General features: G+C 41.8%; 1 protein-coding gene across 25 annotated transcripts in view; it reads right to left on the reverse strand.

Annotated features, from left to right (window-relative positions):
* Window positions 1-26,304, reverse strand: part of ptprfb (protein tyrosine phosphatase receptor type Fb) — a 204,827-nt gene that overhangs the window by 121,307 nt on the left and 57,216 nt on the right. For all 25 annotated transcript variants that reach the window (XM_074651861.1, XM_074651880.1, XM_074651866.1 and 22 more), the window contains exons 2-3: window positions 13,530-13,704; window positions 926-1,071 (exon numbers count right to left, since the gene is read on the reverse strand). In XM_074651861.1, the coding sequence (XP_074507962.1) occupies window positions 926-1,071; window positions 13,530-13,629 (246 nt within the window). In that variant the 5' untranslated portion in view covers window positions 13,630-13,704. The remainder of the gene's footprint in view (window positions 1-925; window positions 1,072-13,529; window positions 13,705-26,304) is intronic.

The raw sequence follows: 26,304 nt of genomic DNA on the forward strand, positions 1-26,304 counted from the left end.
GTCTCCCGTCACGGGATAGATTTTTTTTAAAGCCTGAAAACAGAGCCATGAGGAGGTGCAGAAGTCTAGTTTGCTCTCAGAGCACTTGAATTACAATATGCTGAAAAGTTATTATGGAATTTGTGCCCAACGATGCCAAAAACATTCTGCCTACTGCAGGTTTAAATCAACTAATCGATTAGTCGACCAAATCCTAGTCAACTAAGAATTTCTTTGGTCAAGGATATTCCTAGTAAAAATGGTTAACTAAAAGATGTTTCCTCTTAAATACAAGAGGGAATCAACCAGGATGTTAAGAGAGAATGATATTATGAAATAATTTCCCAAAATACTGTGATGCCCAGCGGAACCAGTACATGTATCATATCAAGGAATACCAACCAGGAGTCAAATAGCACCCCCAGCTACCACCACTACATTATGCTACGGAGGAAAGGCCGGTCAGAAACAGTGTGAGTTCCCACCTAGGGCACTTCCTTCTGTTCACATGGGTTCAAAAGAGGGAGGGGAAATACATCAAGTAATACATCAAGGGGGTGTATGGCTAGCAACGGTGGAGCCGAGGAACACAAGGGGAAGGATGGGGGTGTGAAAAAGTCTGAAAGAGATGAAGAGGACTCTATAAATCAAGATGGAAGCAGATTAAAGAGCAGGGAGGCCTGTCTGGTCTCGCTTGGAGAAGAGAAGAGTTGGTGTGATGCTCAATAACAGGCCAATTGATTGTGTGCGAGTGTGTGCTTTGTGAAAACGAGTGTGCGCGCATGTGTGGGTGTGTCTGTGTTAATGAGAGACGGGTTATAGAGGCAGTCTAAAAGCCCACGTCTGTAATGTTTTGTCACGTGTGTTGTGTTTGTGTGCCTGCTTGTGTACACATGGGTGTGTATGGGAGTGTTCAAAGATCTGAGAGTCACGCATGAGTGCTCACCTCAAAGCGCTGGGAGCTGACTTTCTTGCCTTTCTTCATCCAGGTGATCCTGGGTTTGGGGTCCCCGGCGGACTGGCATACAAACGACGCTACTCCTCCCGAGATGCCCGTCTGGTCGTCTGGGGATTTGACGAAACTTGGCACGCCTGAGGAAGCCGGAGCAAAAAGGGGTGGAAGAGGGAGACGGGGAGTGATAAAATGAGGGAGGGAAAGAGGGAGAAGAGCAGAAGGGAGGGGGAGAGATGAAGGTGATGTTAGTGCCTGCTGCCAGTCAGATCGGCATGTGAAACTTGGTTATCTATGGGTATCACTTTCTCCACACAAAAAGGGCAACAATGACAAAAAAAAAAACACAGCGGCATTGTTGCTGCGCACACCTGCAGCTCAGTCATGGGAGAAACATCCAGGCTTTGTGAGCCGCCCTGTCACTGTATCATGTTGGATTTCTCACCTCTGCTTTGACACGCCATTTGAAAAGTTTGTCGCCCAAAGACAATTAAGCTGCAGTTCTATGTTTTGAACATAAAGGATCGCATTAAACCCAGTAGATAAAACGAGATAAGCACACACAAACTCCTAGAGCAGGTAAATTAGACACTTTGGGAGTTAATCAGGTTATTTAGCATTCAAACCATGTCTGTTTTAAGAGGCATTAAAACTGGTTGATGTGTCCTAAAATCCAAACAAGGCCACTACTTGGTTGTGATTCTGTAACCTCTGCGTGACTTCCTAGATCACGTGTGTTTACAACAACACAGCGGACTACCTAGGAGAACACCTCTCGACTTCCCCTGTTTGCCTTCAGGGTGTTTTTACCGACTCCCGAGCTCCACACCCAACGTCATTGTGCGCAGGACAATGGAGTGTGTGTTTCAGCGGCAGCCCGTCTTAAGTTGACATGACGCTACACCTTAGCTCCGCGCTATAGCCGCCAATGCTTTATGCTTTATTTACAGCCTCAGACGTGCATAATACGAATCTGGCTTCAACAACGTGACACGATGTCCTCATTACCAGCTCCGCCAGCTCGTGTTTCATCTCCAGAGTCATTAGAGAGGGAGGTGGGGAACACCTAAACCGCAGTGGTGACGAGCAGACCGCCCCGCAGAGACACGCACAAAGGGGTGAATCATTATGCTGTATACACAGAGGAGACGCCAGCCTTCCCTCTCTGAGCACACGCTGGGGAAAATCCAGCAGTGGCTGCCGACGTTCCTTTCTGGTTTATGTGTTCTAATATAACATTGGTGGGAGAAGGGGGTGGTGGGGGGAGGTCAATATCTAGTTAACATAATATTGTACCTCTTTCTGACACGGATAGGGCCTTCAGTGAGCATATTCTCCAGGTCGACCTGTTGTATGGTCAACCTCTGCCCTTACTTGGATACAGAGAGAGAGAGGTGGTGCTGTCTGTCCTTGCTCGAGGACATTTCTGCAGAGGAGCTTTCTTCAAGCAATACAGCAGCACACAATAAAAGAGATACTGAAAGCATACACATAATAAGGATTGTCAGATTGTCAGGGGCAAATAAAATGCCACGTCTTGGTAGTAAATCTAGCAACTCACTTGTCTGATCGGGCAAGTGGTAAAAAAAAGAAATAAACACACAGTTTTTTCCAGAGCTGTTTATTGCTCCGCATCTATGACACACTGTGTCCTTGTTCTGATTCATTTACTTAAAGGTGCAGTGTGTAGGATCTGGCGGCATCTAGCGGTGAGGTTGCAGATTGCAACCAACTGAAACTTCTCTCGTGTGCCAAGCGTGTAGGAGAACTACAGTGAACTAAAGTGGACTACGGTGGACGCGAAAATGTGAAAGGCCCTCTCTAGAGCCAGTGTTTCGTTTGTCCATTCTGGGCTACTTTGGCGGACTCTGTAAAGAGGACCCGCTCCCTATATGTAGATATAAATGGCTCATTCTAAGCTAACAAATACACAGCGATTATTAGTTTCAGGTGATTATACACTAATGAAAGTTAGTTATGAATACTATATTCCATTTCTGCCAATAGAACAGCAGTGCAATTACACTAATAAACATTTATATATCAGTCAAACGGAAGTTAATACCTTAAAACTGCTCCATACACTTCACATAGGAACGCACTGAGAGATACCATCTCTTCCCTGCTGTAAAAAGTAAACTGCAGGAATCTATCTATCTATTATTTACTCTTAAAATGATCCATTATATGACCTGTTTTTTCTTGGATCAAATCATTGTCAAATAACTGTCACATTAGCAAAAGAGATTAAAGCTAACCAGTTCCTTTGTTTAAAAGCCAATCCTGATAAGCTAACAATGACAAAAACACAATCACTTTACATAACACAGATGGACTGAAGTGTGCTGTAGTGCAGTGTGAGTAGTGAGTGAGTAGGCAGTTATGCGTGCTTGGCGATACACAGTAATCCAACACATCCATCCATCCATCTGTGACCTGTGACCCCTTCATAGTACCTAAACCCACCTGACATTTGAATGATATTTTCGTCCTCCAGGGGACAAGATTTAGACTGCAACAGCACAGCACTAAATCGTTTTCTATAGCGTCAGAATGTGACTGACACACACGCAGGCGGCAGCGGGAGAGCTGTGCTAATGATTCAAACCTGATAAGCTCTTCAGAGTGTATGCCTGAGCATGCATCGTAGCGTGCTCGGGCGCTGAGTTGGAATCCTCGAGACCTGATTATCACCGTTCTGACTTCCAAGAGTTCCCCGCCAACATCTGTCAATAGCAGCTACATCTAAGTTGATGTGAGGGCTTTCCACGTTGTTGCTAAGATGCGGGATCAGGCCGCATTAAACAGTTCTCGGCACATGCTTCAAAATTAAAGGATGTAAGCTTGTGCACTGCAACAAACATTTAAGTGAGAAACCGCTGGATCTTAGAAATCGTAAGGATTTTTAGGGATAAGTGGAAGAAAAGGGTAAACTGGCCCTCGCTGAGCTTTTCCCGTATTAATCCTCTTAAAAAAAGCTTTGATAGTTAACCTTTGACTCGAAGGCGAAACTATGGCAAATTCTGAGCTGTCCATCGTTAATCCAGATCTCACCGAGCATTCAATCACAACGTTTCAAAAAGGACTGCTGTGACCCTGGACCCCGGACTCACGGACAGGGTTAATAGTGGTCCTAATACAGCTCAACGAAAGGGCAGAAGCATTTATTTTTGGACTTTGCAGAGTCCCTCCATCACTCTGCCACCACTGGTGGGAGAGGATATCAAACTGTTGGGTTTTGTCAGTTCTTTTCTTAGAGAGACAAAATCCAGACTCGACCCTTTTTTTCTCTGCCTGTGTCCCATTTTCCTGGCTGTCAGGCACTTGTCACATGAAAACAATGGCAAGGACGAGGTGGAAAACACATAAGCCTACCTATGCAAATCCTTCCCTCAGCCACTGACTGCAAGCTTTGAGCTGCACTTTTTCTAAGCTTTGATAAATCACATCCAAAAACTCCTGTCTTGACACTCAAGACTTTAACTCATGCTCTTCTCGTTGGCAATGTGTAGGAAGCGCTGCCACAACTGTCAGGCTCAGTGTTGGCTGCAAGGTGCCAGAATTTCAGGGCCGAGGTTATCGACTCATGAATACTTCATATTTAGCACATTTAGTTTACTCTCACTAACGAGATCAAGGCGCTGCTCTAATTACTGACGCTATCATGTAAACACCTAAACTGGGTTATAAAAAATCAAAGCAGATAAACAGATCTGGATTACAAGTCAATCATTCAATATTTTGGTTATAATTACCATATTAATGCATTAGAAAGATCAAAAAGTGATCTGCGTGCAAAACAGTGTTGCTGTGTGCAAACAGCAGCATGGCTCGTGGTGGTGGGGGAAAAAAAACACATTTGCTTGTAGAGCAAAAAGGCTTTCATGTTACAACTAATGAATGGAATAAGTTAATCAGAGCAACCAAAAAATACAAAATACACAAAACCCACAGTTGTTTCTCTTATTTTGTAGGGCTAATAAGGTGTTTCTTGTATGCTATCACATCCTGACAACCTGATTATCAAACAACTCATAGGGTTATTAGGGAAATGAATGCAAACCCTTTTAACGCCTATGTTCAAAAACGTCATACAAAGTGCTAGCTCAGCAGTCATTGTTAGTAGTAAGTCATAATATTTAGAAATTACACTGTATACAAACCAGGTGTATTCTCAACCATGAATATTTGTGCCCTATTGACTGGAATGTAAATGTGAGGGCAGGATATTGACAATATGTGAATAGATCCCTGGTGTGAGGAAGCCTAGAGGCAGCTGATTTCTCTGTGTGTGGGGGATTAAACAGCTTCTCTCAGTAAACCAAATGCCTGCAGCAGTATTTGTGAGGTCTGAGGTCATTAGAGAGATGAAAGGTATAGGGGTTCCCCAACTCCGGTGTTGCTACAGGTGTTTTATTTTTCACTAGATCTGAAGATCTGAAGGTGTTGGGACGGGTAAGACCTGTCAATGTACAGCAAAACAGTAAACGACTTTGTCAAGTACAGCGCAAGAAAATAGGTAAACTAATGAATATGGGTCAGCACAAGAATAGACGTGAGCGTTTAAGAGACTAGATAAAAACGTAAAGTGGTTTACTAAAATATTTATTCATATGTATTTTTTGCTGTTCTGACCCACTCAAAGCAGTGTTACTGTGTGCTATGTTTCCTAAGCAGCTTTACAGTTTTCTCTTTTATCCTTGTCGGGGGGCCTCGGAGCTAGGCTTGTAATAAATGCAGAGACAGCAGGGAGAGTCGCGTAAATGGCACTTGTGTGGCTAACAATTAGTGTATTCCCAAGCCTGCCAGAGTGCCCAATGAGAGCTACTCTGTGGTGTAGAATATCAGGGATCGATACCCACGCGGCACAGAGAAAACCATTAATTCTTATTAATAATGGATTAGCAAGTTATCATTTTCACGAGGCAACACTTAGTGGAAATTTGTCTGATGGCATCTGCACTGGTTGTTTTAATGGAACACTTCCATTAAGGCCTTTTCGGGCCATTAGCAGGCAACTTGTTTGCAATTAATTCCATATAAAGCTGCCTCCCCTGCAAGTTATTTACCCAGATAAAGTCAACTGCACTTCAGGCTGTTTGTTTAAACCAATAAACACCATGTTTGCTATCTGCACTTCTGTTTTACAGCTGAACACCAAGGAGAATTGTGTTTTTTTCCCCCAAATGTGACATGTACATAGTACAAGTTAGAATTTATGTGGAGGAACACGAGGATTAAACAATATGAAGCAGGATCGACTAAGACCAAAACCACCGATTAATCGACTAAGAGGGGGCAGCGCTATTTTTTTTATTATCTAGCTACATCAATTTCAATCTGACATTATAAAGTGATAGCAATGCAACTGATATTGTGCAACAGTACAGCAGTCCACCTGCTCCTCCACTTGTTCTTGCTGAGTCAATCACACCATATCGTGAACTTTTGACACAAAGGTTCAGTGTCTGGTATTTTTACCTCACACTGAAAACATCCTGTTTTCAAACATGGACCTATATGGGAGGTGTTAGAACAGGTTTTTGCTGGATGGTCCGGTTTCGTTGCACTATCCACTCCCTCTCATTGACAGTCAGTTCACACTGCGTTCACTCATGATAACACAGAAACCAAAGCATTTTTTTTCCTTTTTAGAGAATGATAGTGTAGTGGCCGAAGATTGATGGAGCTTTTAAAGCTTTATCAGAACTTCAAGAGCGATGTCATTCATCATCTCTGAGATACTGTACTTAAGATAAAATGTCTAAACCTATAGAAGAGAAAAAGAAAAAAGAAAAACATCAAACTTTCAATACCCTCGTGGACCATGAAGACGGGCTTTCTATCGGGCCTTCCAGCCTTCAGTGAATTATTCACGACAGCGGAGAAGAACAAGAACTCTAAGTGCAATTACCCTTCACTCCTCTCTTCCCAGTGTGAGCAACATTAATGTAATGGCTTTCATCTTCTCAAGACGATTATGAACGAGGCAGGCATCTCTCAAGGCTGCTCTCTCTCTCTCTCTTCTTGTCTATCAGTCAGTATATGACATTTGAAACAAAAAACACAATGTGCTTTGGTGACCAATGCCTGGAGTGGGCATTTAGAAACATCTGTTTCAAAAACATGCAGGGATAAATGCTTCATTGTATACTTTTTGATGGTGATGGTGAGGATGTGGGTGTTTGTGTTATCACACGATTGGAAATCTGAGGTTTTATATTACCTGTGGTATTCACACTGGCGCCCAACCTAAATCTAGACAACGATGATTCACTACCTGTGGCTTTTTTTTCAACCCACCCAAAAGGATGCAGATGCTCTTTGGCGATCTTTGTGTTAAGGGGAAGTTTTAACAGACAGATTAGATAAAGGCAGACACTAATTTCTTTGTTACTTTCATAAAATAAAACTAATTTTGTTGCACTATTGCGTAAGGATATATATGCTGTTGTAATGGAAATGATGATTATGAAATGAGACCAAACTATATTACATGTTTGACAGTTTCTTTTCTCAATGCTAACACCCATAATTTCTCGCTGGTTGGAGACTCACCATATCATTATCTGAGAGAAGAGTCTGCGACACGACAATACGAATGCAACATGCAAAATCACTCCCTGTCTCCAATGAACATGCTCTTTATGAGGTATTTGGCCTTCACCTACAAGACAAGCCTGCTAATGTCTCGGCTGAGCTGCGCAGCTCATCTGCATAACCCTCGGGCTGCATCACCTCCGATGTTCATTTATTTCACTTGATGAAATGTGCTCATTTGCCCTGTCATGAAACTAAGCGTTTTTCCCATTCTGAAGCTGTGAAGGACTGACTGACTGCTGCATAAGGAGACATGTGTGGGTGGGCAACAAAATACAAAGAAGAAAAAGCACACTTTGAATGCAGTTTGAATATGTAATAGCGTGACATCTTTGTAATGGAAATCCAAACTACTCTGTAAAGTTGCAGTGGGAATACGAATGGAGATTGAGGCAAATGACGGGATGGCTTTTTATTAATGTTGCTGGGTGAAGTCCAATGGTCACCTTGGCTCGGACGATGACATTAATAGACCCGTGTGGGGAAAATGTTAAGTGTGTTAAGTGATCCCGGGAGGGGGTGTGTCGTGGGGGTCCGCCGCTGAGATGGCTCCTAGCTTCTTCTTCTTCTGGGGTTAACTCATCATCCATCACCACGCACCCCCGTGCGACCCCACTAACCTCATTAATTTGCCTCCCCTAGATTAGCCCTCCCTCAGAGACCACAGAGAGCCCCTACCATTGTTCTCATCTTCTCACCCACACGGCCCGGAGCTCTTACGTAATTCAACTCTCCACTAACCGAAATTGAGGGAGAAATTAAATGATGTTACTGTAGGGACATGCAACAACAATGGGATTCTGTCTCTTTGTTTAATCCCTTATGATTTAGCACCATTTACCCAAGAACTAGTTCTCACTTGAGATCCAACCATGCTTTATGCTGCAACATGTCCACAGGCTGTTTGGGTTGAGTTACATGTCTTTAAATGCACCTTTGAGGATGCTCCAACACTAAACAATACATGGGAGTATGGCAATATGCCTATACGTTACTTTATTGTGTCCTATTTAATCAGTGGGCAACCTCCGGGTCTGAAAAGTGAAGCCAATGAGGAAGCGCCTTAAACAAACATTCTTTCTGATAGCCAGCAGGGGGCGACTCCTCAAGTCTATGAGAAAAATGAGCCTACTTCTCACTTGATTTATTACCTCAGTAAACATTGTAAACGTGAGTTTATGGTCTCAATCGCTAGTTATGGTCCCATTTAGAGTCAAATAGACCATAAAGCAGGGTATGCTTTAGGATGTGGTTACCTTGTGATTGACCATTGTCCGGTCTGGGATTTGTCTTGTTTTTGTCTTAGAAGTTTACTTTCACAGTGTGTTTTCAGTTCATGAAAGTTAATTGTAACATTTTGGTCGACTAAAACCGTTTTATTTAGCGTTCGGTTGTACTTAGCTCCACCTTCTCTTCTGGTTACAAAAAAACAAGATGGCAACGGCAAAAAACTAAGAAGGCGACGTCCAAAATGCCAAACTCGAGGCTTCAAAACGTCAGTCCGCAAACCAATGAGTGAAGTCACGGTGACTACGTCTATGTATCTAATGCCAGCTATCTTGAATTTCTCCAATCTCAACACAGTCTGATCAATAATCAGAATGTAACAAAACAGCTGCATGTGCACAAATTAAATCCACATCAACCCTTCAGACTCTCTGGTTATATTGGATTATTTCAATTCAAAGGAACCAAAGATTAAGTGAGAATGTAATACATAATAAATAGCAGCGAGGGATTGAAGTGTCTTTTGTCAATAAAGCCGTCACTATGAACACAGAATTTAAATGTCTTTCTCAATCTGCCCTTTTCTGGAAGGACACTGGCGGTTCTTGTCGTCCTGTGGCATTGCCGAAACCGGGACACAGCGGAGGGTTTGGGTGACTGCCTCTGGCCCTGCAATTGAGCTCCCTAATTAAACTATTAATCTCACATCATTAACCTCTGATGACCCTTTCCTCCCTCCATTCTGACATTGCTGCACTGGCTTATGAAAACAACTTCCCATCAAATCTCCCCAACCTCTAAACTGCGTCCCTCCAACACGTTATCTTGCAGATGTTTTCCTCACATATATTGCACACACAGACACACACACACACACACACACACACACACACACACACACACACACACACACACTGCTTTCTCAGAGAGCATTATCTGTTGTTTAGTTCTCCCTCCACCTTAGCCTCTCTTTCTCTCTCTGTCTATATGATGTGTGTGGACCACAGCTGTGTGCTAACTGCATTACTCTCCAAGTGGCTCTCCAAGGTGGATATGGTTACTTTTAATTAAAAAAGAATCAATTTCTATCCCTGTCAGTTTTTAGACTGGGTGACCATATGGGCACTAAAAAATACAATCCAATTTCCAGCCACCCAGCCCCCCGTCTGGCCACCCCTCTCAAAACCACTTTGGCACTTCAATGACATCAGTCCATTGTAAGAGCTTTAGAAATTGCCAAATCAATCTATGGAGCTTGTCTTACAGGTTAATTTGTTTAAGATATGCTGTATTTTGGGATATTTATGTCCAAAACCAGAGTACCTATATGTTTAGCATAGCAGCACCATGGGAAACCTCTTAGTGGTTTAGCCATTGGACAATAAAGACACACAATAGCCAAGACAAACAAACTACAATTAATCTATTGGTGGTACGTGGGGGGTCACAAATAAGACCCTTAAAGGTCGTATTATGACATGTAAAAAGTCCCTTTAAACTTATGAAGTTAATCATGGTCCCGTTGTAATCCTCCTGCTACTGGGAGTGAAAAGAGCAGGGCTCGGGTACAAAGGCCTCGATGGTCCTGCCGCACCTCGCGTGAGAAACCGCCCAAGATTATAACATGAGAAGCACAAGAAGATACATCAAAAGCTTATTAAAGCCAATGAAATAACTCACAATGACAGCACTACAAAAAGATAACCATTACATTTAAGTGCTGGGTATGTATGACTTTGGGGCTGACCTTGTGAGCCAGTGGCCTATTGTGTACCAGGAGGCTGTATAGAGAGCTGGTTGATTAGGCTGAGCTCCCCGGGGATCGATGGGGCGTCTGCGATCAGCACTCACAGTAATCACACTGTATTGTGTTCCGACTCAATGACGCTATAAGATGAATGATGTCACAGGGCTATAACACTGATGGTGCCGCTGGAGGATTTCTTGTACTTATTTGTGATTCTAAATCATGATGAATTGTACCATCTTAAGTATTACAAACACTACGACGACAACAACCTTTCAAATGTAGCCACCCTAAACCAGGAAACAATGCACTGTGAAGGGAATAGATTTCGTTTTTATATAAGGAGACGGCCTAAAGCTGCTCACACGTTTGCTACCTGTGGTTGCTTCGCTGAACTTTTTCAAGGGGGGAGACTAGGACACCAGACCGAACACCGAACCCATGTAATCAGAAACTTGCCCGGCACTCCACCCATAATATCTGTCTGGTGTCTGCCCTGTAATACAGGAAATCCAAACCAGAACTATCAAGTTCACATAACTAAGATGCGTACAAATTACAGGCTGCACCAAATGCACACAACCCTGCTATTAGTGGTAGGTGTTATTTTTGCCCCCCAACTGTCTTATTTTAATTCTATGTCTGTTTGCTTTACAGTCTGGGTAATAGCAGGGCCAAGCCTTTTTCCCATGTGTGCTTACATTAAGCTACAACCACAGGTTAACCTCGGACCGGTGCCAGGCTTCTCGATAAGTTTGTTTTATGTTTCCTTTAGGATGAAATTCCATCTTTTTTCTCGAGTTCCTCATTCATGTAATGTATGAGTGTTTGGGTGCATCTTCATTAAAAACCCTTGTGCAGGCTCGTCACAGCAGAGTATCTTTGTCTGTTAATTAAAATGCTTGGCTCTGGGTTTTTATCCGTAAATGAGATGATTACCAAAATTAGAGACCAGGGCAATCTTGCTCTCATGGAGACAGAGAGGCAGAGAGCAAAAAAGATTAGCTTTACAAAAGTAAAGATACTGCAGATGAGATTATTGTCCAAATTAACCCAATGTTCGAATGCACACAGTGAAATACAAGCTAGCCAGCTGTGTGTGAATCCTTAAGATGGCCAACAAACCTTAAAGACATCAAATACTGTAGAGACAATCGTGACAAAATATGTTCTACACAATTTTAAATGACTTTAGCCATCCTTCATTTTTCTTAATATTCACGACTATATGTAGCACAATATAGATTAAAAACAGCACAATAGCAACCCAGCTTAGTAATCAGGGCCGTACTGGCCATCTGACAGACTCAGCACATTTAAATAATACCTTGGCACCTTCGACGCCCCTGGCATTACCTTGTTTCCTTGATGATGATCTCTAAAAAGCATATTCATTTGAATCTATTCTATGCATCCCCTTGGTGGCAATTAAAATGCAGGAATAGAAGAGCATATGTACACAACATAACATGACAATAAACATGGTGCCCAACCAATAAATAAATTACTGCAGATCTTGCTTTGTAAAGAAGAGCGCCACGCCAATTATTCATAGACCAAGAATTGTCTTACAGTTATTTAATTTATTTCCTCCAGACAATTAATTATCGGCAATTCATACTTTATTTGAATTCTTAAGCAACTGTTATTATTCCGAGTTTGTTATTTTTATATCAGAATGCAATGGATGGACTATTGCAATACTTTTGGTTGCATAGGAACAGCAGCACAAATTGACTTGGGTCAAATAGATTTCACTGTGTTTAAGTCTGGGGATGGATTCAGTGCAGAGAGGCACATCTTATAAGTCTTACTTGATTTGGTCCGATCACATTACAGGCAGAGCAAAGACAGTCTTGCCAGACCGCAAGAAAAAAGACAGGAGTGCAAAACTTTTCTGCAAGGTCAAGATCACTCTGATACTGTGCAAAGCTCTACACACACCTCAAAGAGACACAGCTGACAACACAGGGTTGAGTGAGATGTGGCAAAGGGTACAGAAAAACAAATCCTACTGGACCCATGTATGAAAGCGCGGGTCAGTTGGCGTGTTCGGGTGGGGGAATGGGAGGGTATTGTGGGGTATAATTGAATTACAGTGACCTCATGACAGCACTATAGGTGAGGTCATGTGCTGAATTAATTCTGTCCCTGACCCCGTCTTCGGCAGGGCAGTGATTCTTGGCTGGCCCCCGGGACCCAAAGGCGAAGCTACGGTGACACATCTTTCTGAGCTCCTTCTTCCGGCCAAAAAACGTCATTCAGATTGACAGCCAGGCACATGGAGGCCGATGGAGAATCACTTTGTGCACTGTATGCTTATTTGTAGTGCAAATACTAAAGCTCTCTATACTCTGGGACATTCATTAAACAAGCTGCTATTTCTGTTTGTCGGAATCCACCAAAGACACCAAATGTAAATTGAATCTATATTTTATTTTGAATGAAGCTCTGTGATGCACAGCATGAAAGCTTGTTCTCTGCAAATATCCCTACATTCAATTAAAGTGCAGCGATGTAGTGGGTTAAATTCAACATTAGATAATACAGTCAGTCTCTTAAAAGAATCTCTATATGATATCCAGAGTATTAATATAGCAGCAAACAATGATTTGCTATGTAAAGATATAGAGTAGTACAGTAATGTCTACCTCTCTACCTGTGTTATAATCCGGGTTACAGCTGATAACGCGGTCCCGACTGATGCCGTTATCGCGGAAGTGTAGCACGCACGCTCCGGTTCTGCCCACACTGTAAGCTATGTCAGCACTGTTGCCATTGTTTCCTAGCGCTGCTAGCATCGTTAGCGCCGCCAGTTCACAATTGGCCATGTTAAGAGCCGTGCGGAGGCAACAGAAATGCCCCCAATATCATATTTAGCACCTTTAAAAGGAGGAGAACATCTACAAAAGAGCGTCACTAGGTAAGGTAATACACCTGCTGTTACTGTCAAAATACTTATGAAGATAATTAAGGTATTATTAGATTGTTCAGGAAGCAAGGCAAGTGAATGAGGTTACTTACTGTCTGCCTGAGAGGAGAACACCATGCAGCTGAGTAGAAGCAGGAACAGCAACGCCCCTCTGGGCAGGAGGGGCACTGCCAGGTGAGTATTAGGCCCCATGTTCCAAGTTGGCACTGCTCCCTCCTCAGTCCCCTGCTAGACACGTCCCACTCTGACAGGATCAAAGACTAACACCTGGGAGAGGAAACACATGCACAACAGGAGTACAGAAACATTAGTATTCAAACCCACTATGTATTTGCATATATTTGAATGAGCATAATAACACTGGTAGCAGGAATATCAAAAGCAAGTCGCAGAGCAGAACCAAAGGAGACGGGAATTTTGTATACTTGTAAGAAACCCTAACCCTACACTTGTTCGAAAACAACATCACACGACGCTGGAGATCTTTGGTTGCGATCAACGCGGCACCCAATACCCACAACAAAATCCTGCTCGGGGGCAAGAGGAAAATACAAGTGAAGCGAATGTAACGCGCAAACTGCATCAGCAGAAGAGTTAGGGAACAAATGCAGTACAGTGAGAAATCATGGGAAGAAATAGCAAGAACAAAGGGGGAGGTCATGACGCTGGATTAAGCTCCTTCGCTCTCCTCTCACAATGGGGATCAGTTAAAAACCCAGAGGAGCTCCTAAACAGTTTTCCCTATGGACCGCCGCCCACTTAATGTTCCCCATTAAGAAATTGAAACTGTGTCTTCCAGATGGGTTCAAATCACACAGAGTGCCATGATCTCATAATATGACAACATGTATGCATACATGAACATTTAACATACAACACCCCCCCAAGGGGGACACGGCCGGTCAACAAAGCAGCAGCAGGTGTACCACAAATTAACCGTAATTAACCGAGCAATGAAACAGAAAGCATTGCTCCATCGTCTTAAGTAGTGGGTGGAAACACAATAACAAAGGCTGTGCCTCAAATTAAACCACGCCAGCATTGATTCTTTGTCTTTTTGGGAATTAGATTTAGTGTAGGAAATGACTATGCTGATAAGATTCGGATATATGACCTTAAGTTTGTTACAGCCTGCAGTTTGGACGTCTAATGCTATTATAAACAAAGTAGCTGTGTATCCCCATGAATTGAGCTAACTAAATTTCTTATCCCTACACTCTTGCCCATGGCCATCTGTGATGAGTAATCATAACGCTGTAAAGCGGACCTCAATATGGTAAGGATAGATATCTCTCTTTTGATGGAATTAAAGCAGTATCTCCAGAGGACTTCAGAAAAAAATTTAACTCAAATGAGAAAAGTTTTCAAAGTTTTAAGCCTACTTTTGTCTTCAAGGGCTCCCTGACAATGACTCTGTGTAAAGCTTTTACAAGAGGCCTATTGGAATTGAATTGAGAACTTTCTCTGCTCGTCTGTTCAGTCTCACTGTCGAGTTTATAGCGGCGACTGAACAATACTGATTGCTGATATTTGTGAGAAGAGAAAGAGAGGCGCTCACAATGTGGAATATCTAGAGGCTTGCTGGGTGGCCGGTCAGCTTTAGTCTATTCAGTTCAGCTAAATAAGTTAGAGTGTCAGGAACACAAAGCCTCCAGTATCTTGTGGAAAAAAACCTTTCCATTCTTAAGCCTGTGGAGGTGTTGAGCAGCCCATTACTCATGTTGCTATTTCAATGCGTGTGGAAACATTGAAAAAACTGCACACAACGGGCACCTCTTTGACCACCCTCTTTGTGAAACACGACCAAGGAAAACACTCTGCTAAGCAGAGATCTTAGGAAAGCAACATTTCGAGAGTGGCCTTTTCTTCGTCTGAGCTCTGCTTTTAACCTCTTTTGACGAGTCACTTGGCAAAGGAAAAAAGACAGAATGAAGTGAAGGAATGTTATGTGTGAGTCACGGCGCCGCTGCCTCACCTGGGCACAGTTGCCGACAGGTATCATTGACGGCTCGCTCCTCATCACCGTTTGTCACTTACAGGAATGTGCCTCTATGCTTTCATGTCGATTAAACTAGCTTCCGATGCAACACACCTTGCATCTGGGGAATTTCCAAACACTGTGTGTGCAGTCAAGATCATCCATCGTCAGTGAAAGTTCAAGCTGTGATCGTATCAAGCTGTATTATACTCCTACCTGAGTGTAGATTTTTGAGAAATACCCACAAGTGCAGCGAAAAATAAATTAACACCTCTGGAAAAAGAGATTCCCCTCGCGTCTTCACCTTCACTGCTAATGAGAAAACAGCTCATTGTTGGTGTGTTAAGCTGTAGCAGTCAGAAGAAGAAAAAGATACACAAGGTGCCAAAGAACTGGATCACACCCCCACTCTGCAACCAGAATCAAACGCATTAAGGCCCCATTTCTATTTCAACTTAATACCCCAAGTTAGCTTTACAAAATGAGTGTAACTCGCGTCAAGTTTGTTGGCTGACAGATTTGTTTTGACACTCATTTTTCTGTACGCCAGCGTTGCGTTGGTTCATGTCGGCGGGTAGAGAGAGTGAGTGGGGCTGATAGAGTTGGCTAGTCGCCGTGCTCCAAACCCTTGGCGGTGGAGGGATATCTTTTACAGCAGATGCCAGAGAGAGGCAGATGCTTTTCATCTTCAATGAGACAAATTCCTAGAGCGAGGTTTATTCTTTATTTATATAGCTGCTTATTTATCCCCGTGCAGCTTGGTGCCTCCCAGCTGCAAACAAATACTATGGGACAACAACACTTGCCACTATGTGCGTTTGTGCTGTGGCGTTATATAGTGCTGCTGAGAGAAGGACAGGGCACCAACATGGAAACGGTGCGGCGTGATCCAAAATCTGAGCAAGTGGCTCAGCACACAGGAAGACATTGTTTGCAACTATGTGGGAGAGCGAGAGAAAAACAATAAGAACGTGTAGGGGTGGATGTCTGCCCTTGTGAGATTGTGTGTGAATCCTTCTGTCTTGGTAATGATTTAATTCTGAAGCCTGTTTAGTGTGTGAGAGGACGAGAGGAAAGTGTGTACGACAGAGAAAGAGTTAGCGCTGCATAATTGCAGGAAAAACGATCATCCAGATTATTTCACCAGAAATGAGATTCTAATTAATAATCACGATAATTAGTCAGAAGCAAAATTGTTTTACAGTTAGAGTATGAATATGAAATAATGTTTCTTAAACCAGAGTGCCACAATGTAAACCAAAGTTCTACAATATTTTTTTTAATTATCAACAAGCTAACAAAGTTTAGACTGAATTTAATTACCACTCAATTCTGTCTGGTGATGCCTTTTTGTTAAAGTAGTAGAGATTTCTGGCATAACTTCACCTACTTCCAATGTGCATGGAGAAGGGAAAAAGTCTGAAGTAGAGCTGCAACGATTAATTGATTAGTTGTCAACTATTAATTAATCGCCAACTATTTTGATAATCAATTAATCGGTTACGGTATTTTCAAGAAAAAAACTCAAAAATTCTCTGATTCCAGCTTCAGAAACGTGAATATTTTCTGGTTTCTTTACTCCTCTATGACAGTAAACTGAATATCTTTGAGTTGTGGACAAGACAAGACATTTAAGGACATCACCTTGGGCTTTGGGAAACACTGATCGACATGTTTCGCCATTTACTGACATTTTATAGACCAAACAACTAATCGATTAATCGAGAAAATAATCAACAGATTAATCGACAGTGAAAGTAATCGTTAGTTGCAACCCTAGTCTGAAGAGATCAAAACTCCAGCAATACTTGTAGTTTAAAGAACTACTTCTGTTGCCTTCTCTTCTCCCATTTTCTGGGATTAGATTTTGTCTTAACCAATCATTTGGCACAATTAAGCGAGTTTATGGAGAACAGAATTTGGGGTCCTGATATAGGAAAATAATAGACAAAACAAAGATTTGTTAATTCCCTCCACCTCATTATCACTTGTAACCTATTGAAAAAAACAAAAGGTTGTGTTTAATATATTCAAGCTTCCTAGGCTGATGATTAGCTAATGTTTAGGGAACAGCTATTCATTAGAGCCCAAAATGTTCTGAATCACTCAACACAATTTGAGATGTAGATGGTGATTTGGGATAAACACAATTTAAGGTGCAGCATTTGGTCTTGTGTCTCATTTGTCAAGATGTTAATATCATTTATTACACGGCTTTGTCGAATACTTGATTCCGATTAGTCAATCACGGCCTTCTATGGTCTGTTATTTCTTTATAGCAGACCGTTGCTATGTTTAACAGACAGTTGCTATGGACGCAGTTCTGATGTCGGACACTGGCGGACCGTTTTTGTGTCAAATTGTTGATTTCTTAAGTAAGTAGCCGTGTAATAAGCGGGATAATGTACAGAGAGACGGTCATTATTGTGAAATAAACCCCTTCGAGGCGATGCCAGACCCCTACGCTTCGCGAAATCACCCTGTTGATGTTTATTTCACAACAATGACCGGCTCCCTGTACATTATCCCTTATGTATCCTATATATAGAGAGAGAATACTCTATGGTGGCAACATTTTTATCTAAACACACAGAAACCATGAAAGAGAACATAAGCTCATTAAATTGATACTGAAGTTGAAATAACTCTAGCCACTCTTCAGGGCATCCACTCTTTCAAGTCCTTTAGGAAGAGGCTTTGGAGTCTCGAGTGTCTGGGGAGTTTCTCAGTAATGCAGAGCGTGACGTATACTGTATATACACGCTGTATTATAGGCAGGCGACTAAGAGGTTTAGTGAAGTAATTAACAAGGGAACAATGGGGTTGTGAACTTCTCAAACGGTAAACTGTGGAGGACAAAGGAGTTTTTGAGTGAGATCGTGGGGAGGGGAATATGACAAAAAGTACCCACCTATCCTGTTTGCTTGTTTGCCACCCACATCAGGTGCCTGTCATTCAAGTCATTACCGCCTGCGTGTGTGGCAAGGGAGTGGCCACCCATACAGAATTGGTAGTCTACCAACAGACAATGACGAGATGAGACGAGGCACAGCTGCGCAGAGAGCGCGCAGAGGCTGAGTAAACACTACTATTACACTAACTACAGGTAGCATCTCCCTGCACTCCATCGTTTCCATCCCTCCTGCTCATGTTCTCTCTTTCTCTCCGTCTATGTTTAATGGGTCATCCTGAGCGTGCGTGGGGGGGACAGCTGAGATATATGGCTAGCAGTGTGGGGAGCTAATCATGGCCGTCTCTGGAGGTGATAAACCCAGACCAGAGGGGTTTGTGTTGGCGCAGCCTGCAACGGCTCCATAAACACAGTTACAAGCTGAATTTTCGACAGCAGTGTTTTGGCCCCTGATTAGTTTTCCATGCCCTAGAAGGCTAACCCCTCACAAGCCTCTGCTCCTTTTTTACCTCCGCGGCGAACACGCACCACAAGACCCCGGGAGAATTACTGCAACCCGACGAGCCCCGTATTGTAAAATGAAAGTGCAAAGTAACAAAATGAGTTTTTTTTCCCTCCAACTCTGAAAGCCTTTTCTGTATACGCAGACTTGATGGTGCGTGTCTTTTTTACAGGGCTGCGACAAGGCCCCGCATTGAAATTCACCTAACAAAGCGTAATGTCCTGTGACCTATCAAGTTTTACAGCACCTTTGTTTACAAGCTGATTCCACAGAGTTAATTGTTAACGTTGTACTGCCGAGCAGAAGATTGAGCGACTGAATGGCGCCTATAACAGATAAATGCACTTCCTTAAGTTGAGCAATAGAAAGTCACTGATTATGCTGACCTGGTGTGATAAATCACACGAGTCAAGTCTCTGCTTGTGTGGATGACTCAAATAAATCCATCAGGTAGTTCACTTCAATAATTACGTATGTTAATACTACATCCTTGTGAAATGTATGCAGAGATTTACAACATATGACGCAGAGCCTCCGTGACGCATCGTGATGCAATCTGTGATGCAATCAGTGATGCATGAGGGGTGGACTTAATGCACCAGGCTCCTGACTCACCCCTCAACAGAATGCAAAGACGATCTGCACATCGGCTTCACCCACATGATACAATGTCGATTGGCATTTAGTCTGGTTGAGTGAACATTTAACAAAACTCAAGCACCTCCATAAATTGCCGCTGAAGTGGGGATTTACAATCACCTCTGGGGGGCCACCAATCTTTTCAGCTGCAAATCAATCTTGGAATGAAAGGTGATATGTATTACACTGATGTGTATTACGCAGAGTAGAAGAGACATACCAGAGTGCCACTTCCATTTGAATTTATTGGAGAGTGATTATTGGCGTTGTCGAGCTGCAGAGCAAGGAGAAAATGGCTTGCACTACAAAGTGCTGGGCAAAGGGACTGCGATAAATCAAAACGCAGGCTCAATGTAAAACAGACATTCATCAAATAAAAGCAATGCTGTGCATACTCTGAACAACTGAGTGGAACAGCTTTCTGTAAAGTAGCACTAACCGTAGGAGCCACATTTACAATAATACAATCTAGTCTAGCTTGAAAATTAAAATGGAATATTCATAAAATCATAAAGTAAAATTTTAGGGCTGTCAAAGTTAACACCATTATAACACATTAACACAAAATTGTTTTAATGCCACAAATTTCTTTAACACTGCTAAATGCAGTACCTGTGAGGGTTTCTGGACAATATCTGTCATTGTTTTGTGTTGTTAATTGATTTCCAATAATAAATATAAACATACATTTGCATAAAGCAAGCATATTTACCCACTCCCATGTTGATAAGAGTATTAAATATTTAACAAATATCCCTTTAAGGTACATTTTGAATAGATAAAAAATATGCAATTAATCATGGACAATGATGCGATTAATCACAATCAAATATTTTAACCATTGACAGCCCTATAAAATTTTCAAAATAATGTTTACCTCACAGACGAGTCTCACATATATACAGAAGGACACATTGTCTTTCTTTTCTTAAATTATGCTTTTATTCTAAGGACTTCTGTATGCAAAACTTGTATTGTTTATTAATTTCATCCCCTTTGTTGACATCTTGGATCTTCATTTTGACATTCTTATTTATTATCATGGGTATTATCATTATTATGATTATAATATTGCTTATAAATCATTGCTGTTTGCATTTCTCCAACTGAAATTATCTTTGCTTTTTATCTCTGCTGACTGTGAGGCACCATTGTTTTGAAAAGTGTAAATAAGATATGTTGTTATTGTTATGGTTTAGGACAACCTCAAAGGTAGGGCCTAATGAAACTAATGGAGAATGATGAAACAACAAAGCTTTGTATTCAGTTCTCTAAAACGGTACACAGCCAATAGCCTTGCCCTAGTTCAAAGATTGAAGAAAAAGTTTGAAATATTTTTGTGTTTACAATTCAGAGAGTTCAACAAATGAATTACTGCATAATTAAGAATGATTCTGTGCTGTGGCCAAACATTAAATTAGCACTATAAACTGAGAGTCATTCCCAACAGCAGATGTGCATATATATCAAAAGGAAATTCACACTGTCAAGCAAGAAAGATGGGAAAGACGTCACCACTCGACGGTTTGCTCGTGGACAGATGGTGCCATAAAATGACTAGGCAGGCAGCACAGAAGGCACGGCAGGCCCCCCACCCCCACCCCTCCTAACAACGCGCGACTTCAACTCACCCCCCCCCCCCCCCTACCCCCTGGGCAGAAAGCCTTGTCTCCGCCAGTAAAAGACAAACAGAGTGAAGGCATGTGAGCAGAAAAGACTGGCAAATACAGAGCTCCGTAGATCAATAGATGGCTCAACAGATGCAGTTGTTAAAAGTTCAGCTCAACCCACGGATATATCACGGCTCGATCTTTAGCAACCGGAGAGAGCAGACGTATGAGAAAAATTAAGCATTGTAAAACTACGGTAGAAGGATATGGAATAGAATACAAACTGAAAACACATAGTATTACTGAACAAGGAAATAAACCTTCCCTTTCTCATTGGGTTTAAGTGTAATGATTTCCTACAGGTGGCCCTGAGGTGAGGATGTTGGACCCAACTTTGTATAAGAGGGTAGGAGGGGGCTTTTGAGTGCTTCATACTATTCAGCAGGTGCCTACACTGTTCTAAATCAATTACCTCTAGTGAGTCAGTGCTTAGGGTAGGGGGTATTGTAAATCAGCTTGGTGTCAGGCCAGATTAGTGACTGTAACGGGCTGGGAGTGAAGCTCTTTGGCCAACACGGACCCTCCAGAGGCCTGCATGAGAACCAAGCTGTGGCCTCAGTGCTCCCTGACACAGCAGCAACAATACTTGTATACTGTGAGACAGGCACAGGATTCGTTATACCCTTTTCCGTTCCTTTAACATGTCTGGTAATTGGAGAAAATGATTCAAATCAATGAGCAGAACTGCTTGAAGGCAATATTGGATTTTTTTCATCAAATACCTTCATTTGTCAGGTATTTAATTCACCGGATTAGCAACAACAAAGATTCCTAGTGGGGTTTTTTTATCTAGGAGTTTCTCCATATTGCACAGCTCGACTTTGTACACATGTTTACAGTTTCACAGTGATTAAGATTTGCCTACTCATACTAGGAATATTCAAATTGGCTGTGGAAGGATGAGCCAGACTGCTAATAGTCAAATAGGTGGTCATTCACTGACTCATGGATACAGAGTGGATGGTCTGTTGCATTAGAACAGTCCCTTATCTCACTACATCCTTTTATGCAAATCTAACTCGGAGGAACTGTTACGCCAGCAGCTATATCCACCAAACACAGTTGGAGGACGTGCAATTGTAGCCTTCATTCACTTAATGACACAGAATGCCCGAGATTGTTCCCACTATTCTGGTCTGGATGGTTTTGAGGCTTGTTTGGCTTCAGTCAGCTGAAACATGTGTATGTGAAACTGTATATTGATACAATGGTTTTATTATTTCACCCTACAACGAACAGAGCACCTAAAAGACACAGTGAAACAACCCTCTGTGGTCCGAGGTAGAGAGGAACAAACCCAGTGTTGACACAGGGAAGGGTTAGACTAACGTTGGGAAGGCTAGGAAAAGCACTTCCTATATAACCAAGCATTTGTGGTGGGAAACAGAAACATTGGACCTGATGGCGTCCGCGGTGAAGCATAAGGTTCTATTTACAAAGGAGGACCCCTTTATGAGAATGGAGGGATCTAAAAGGCACACATAGCATATGTTATTCTGAGACCTAGCTTGAAACAAAATGTGTTACACAAAGGAAGCCATGGTCTACCTGAATCAGTTAAGACCTAACAGACTTAACATGGGTTAGTTGCCATTGCAAATGTGGAAAGAAGAGGATCCCCAGGTCCTAATCCAACTTCTTTCCTGCCTTTTATTCCAGACGGCTATCCTCTCAGCCCCCGTCTAACTAGTGAAAAGAGGCAGATTCTAATAAGCCATTCTGTCTTTCTGTCAGTCTGTGTTTCTCTGCATCCCCGTTTCCTCCCCTCTCTCTCTCCCTGGCCATGTCTCCTTCTCTGTCTCTTTCTCTCTGTCTGAGCCAGGAGCCAGTCTGTTGGAGCAGATGGAACCATATATCCCCATCGCTCTCCGGAGGCCTGGGGATTTAAAATGTAAAAGAGATGAGTGCGGAATATGCAGGGCCGAGTCGATAAAGGGCAGGAGAAGCAGGGACTCTCAGCTCAGACCACGTTCATCAGACTCACCACGAACCTGGCAAGTCCGTCCTCATTGTCTAATCCAACATTTTGTCCTACATGGTAATGAGCAGAGCAGGGAATATTCTATTGGTAACAGAAGTAGATGCCCCAAAATGTTCTTTTTCTGTCGATAGAAAATTAATCAACAGCAAATTTGATCATCATTTAACTGTTGTAGAGCTGCAACAATTAGTCAACTAACCGATTAGTCGATCGACTGAAAAATAATCAGCATCTATTTTGATAATCGGTTGATCATTAAAGTATTTTTTCATGCAAAAATGGCAGAAAATTCTGTTTTCAGCCTCTCAAATATGGATATATCCTGCATGTCTCTGTTTTATATTTTCTATATAGTTTATTATATTATTATATAGTTTATTATATTATTATATAGTTTATTATATTAAACTGAATATCTTTGGGTTTGGACTGACAAAACAAGACATTTAAAGACATCACCGTGAACTTTGAGAAACTGGGATGGACATTTTTCACTATGTTCTGACATTTTGTCGACCAAACGATTAATCAATTATCTAGAAAATATTCGGCAGACTAATCGATAATGAAAATAATCGTTATTTGCAGCCCTAAATTGTTGTAAGTCCTTTATCAAGCAAAAATTACAAACATTTGCTCATTCAAAAATGAAAACAAGACAGTTTTTTTTTGTTTTTGTTTAACTATTGCTGAAACATTTATTTAATTAATTGATTAGTGGACAGAAAATGTATCTGCAACACTTTTTATGATCGACTATCATTTCTGTAAATTGTTTTTCGTTGTTATATATAGAAAAAAAACATAGATTGAATAAATTTGGGTTTTGGACTTTTGGGCAAACAGAACAAGACATTTTAAAGCAACATCTTAGCTTTGGAAAATTTTGATGGCCATTTTTCACTATTTTCTGACATTTTATAGACTAATGAACATTTTATAAATTATCAATAATAAACAAATAATTAGTTGAAACCCATAGAAAAACACAAGTGAAGATCACAATTTAACAAACCGACTGATGGCTGATTATCAGCCCAAAATCAGCCGGAAATGTGGAGTCGGACCTGCCTTCCTCTACACCTCGTTTCCTGCCACCTTTCAGGTAATGAGAAAGCATCAGGACACTGTATCTGTCGTCTGGGAGAAGATTCTGCTTCGTCCTCCGTCTCTGTGTGGCAGGTTGACAGACAGGAAGAGTGAGGAACAACAGGCAGACGAGGTTGTGAGCAGTACAATCGATTGCCAGCTGACTAGCAAGCTCCATTATACTGACAGGCCGGAGCTACAACACGACGACTTGCACTCCACCAACGCCCTCATTACTACCTATGAATCTCTCACTGGGACCAATCTCTCTTGCGCTCTAGCCCTTCTTGCTCTCTCTTGCTTTCTCTCTACAGTATGTCTCCCTGGGCACGGGCCTGAATTTCACTCTGTCAATCTGATGGAAACGTTTTAAAAGAGGCAAAAGCCACACTTAAGCCTCTGCACTTAGCTCCGTGTACTAGGAAAGCAATGGATACAGAACAAAGATGACACTGGGTAATACACTGTTCTTCAGAGCAATGTTCTTGAGAAAAATGCAGCCTAAATGTACATTTAAGCCGGTGCAATCTTGAAGAAATTTCAACTGCCTGCGAGGGGAAACCTCTGCCATATTAAACATTTCTCCCACTATCACCCTGTCTTTCAGCTACGCTATCTGCTCTACTCGTCCTCTCTCCCTCCAACATCCCCTCTAGTTATTCTGAAATCCTTAGTCCTTGGAAGACTTATTTATACTCTCTCCCCTACCCCAACCCTCTTCCTCACAGTATAGCTGCAGATAGGATTTACCTGCAGCTGAGGCAGCCTCCAGACTATCAATTACCACCAGTGTAGAGTCACTGTTCTGCAGCTTGGCTAACAAGGCATACACACACAACACATACACACAGTGTGCACACACACACACACACACACACACACACACGGATCTCTTGGACACATCCAGTTAGAGAAATTCTAAATTGACTGTGAGTCACAGGATTTTACTGACTAATCAAATAGTTTGGTGAAAATCCACTTCATAAAAAAATCTAGACAAGAGCGCGGACACATCCAATCAAGCCAACTGGTATTTAGATCAAGTCTTCTATGAGAGAAGAGCAGAAATTAGAAGTGAAGATGCCGGAGATGCTATCTTCAGAAAATAAACTGGTATCATTTATGGAAAAATCAGTCAAACTTAAAAAATTAGGTCATTTGAGGAATTATAATCACATGTTGAAAAAGGAATTAAGAGGCCTAAATAACAGCAGAACTAGTGATACGACTTAATAATACCCTATAGAGTGCTGCAGGGATGATGCATTTTTGTAGGCCAACCAGGAAGTTAGCGTTGCCCTGGGTTCCCTCGACAAAAAGCCAATAGGATTTTTCCATTTGATTTTGGATTATTGCAGAAAATAGGCTCTGTGGCAAACACACTTTTATGATACTTACATGTTTTGTTCAGCAACATAATCTCCACAAACCACTTTTATGATTTTTGAAGTGTAAATGCAATCGCCAGATGTAAAAGCTAACGACAGGCTATAAACAAACTACACCACAGACGCATGAGCAACAGTATAAACAACAAGGCTGTAAAGGCAGATGAGTCGGCGTGATGTTGTTTCGTAGTCTCATTAAGACACTTGTTAGCGACCAACTTTTTTAAGACACATAAAGGCTTCAAAATTCACAAGTGGGATATTTATTGATGTATTTTATGTCGTAGAACAAAACATTAAAATCTGTTAAGCTTGTGTTAACCACGGACCTTATTTCAGGCAACTAAAAAAACATTCAAAAAACCCATTGAACCGGAAGTGTTAAAATACTAACTAATTTCTGTGTTTTAGGACTCATTCCTGTAGCACTCTATTCCCACCAAAATTAGAGCATATATGCAGTTTTTTTTTAATATGGGAAAACCCGCTAAAATAGGCAAAATACTTCTTTCCCATTGCGAGTATGCCGTACCGTTGCACTGGCTTTTCTGTTTTTTTTCCTGCTCACGTTCGACGTCACCTTAGTAAACAGTGAAAATGTTACAGTGGTTACTGCTTTTTTTATATCTGTTACTTATTCAGTTTCTCTTTTGAAACTCTAAAGCCAGAGTTTTTGTTTGTTTGAACAGTAGAAAGACTAACAAAGAGT

The sequence above is a fragment of the Sebastes fasciatus genome, chromosome 11 (assembly GCF_043250625.1).
Source record: "Sebastes fasciatus isolate fSebFas1 chromosome 11, fSebFas1.pri, whole genome shotgun sequence".
NCBI classification, from domain to species: domain Eukaryota; kingdom Metazoa; phylum Chordata; class Actinopteri; order Perciformes; family Sebastidae; genus Sebastes; species Sebastes fasciatus.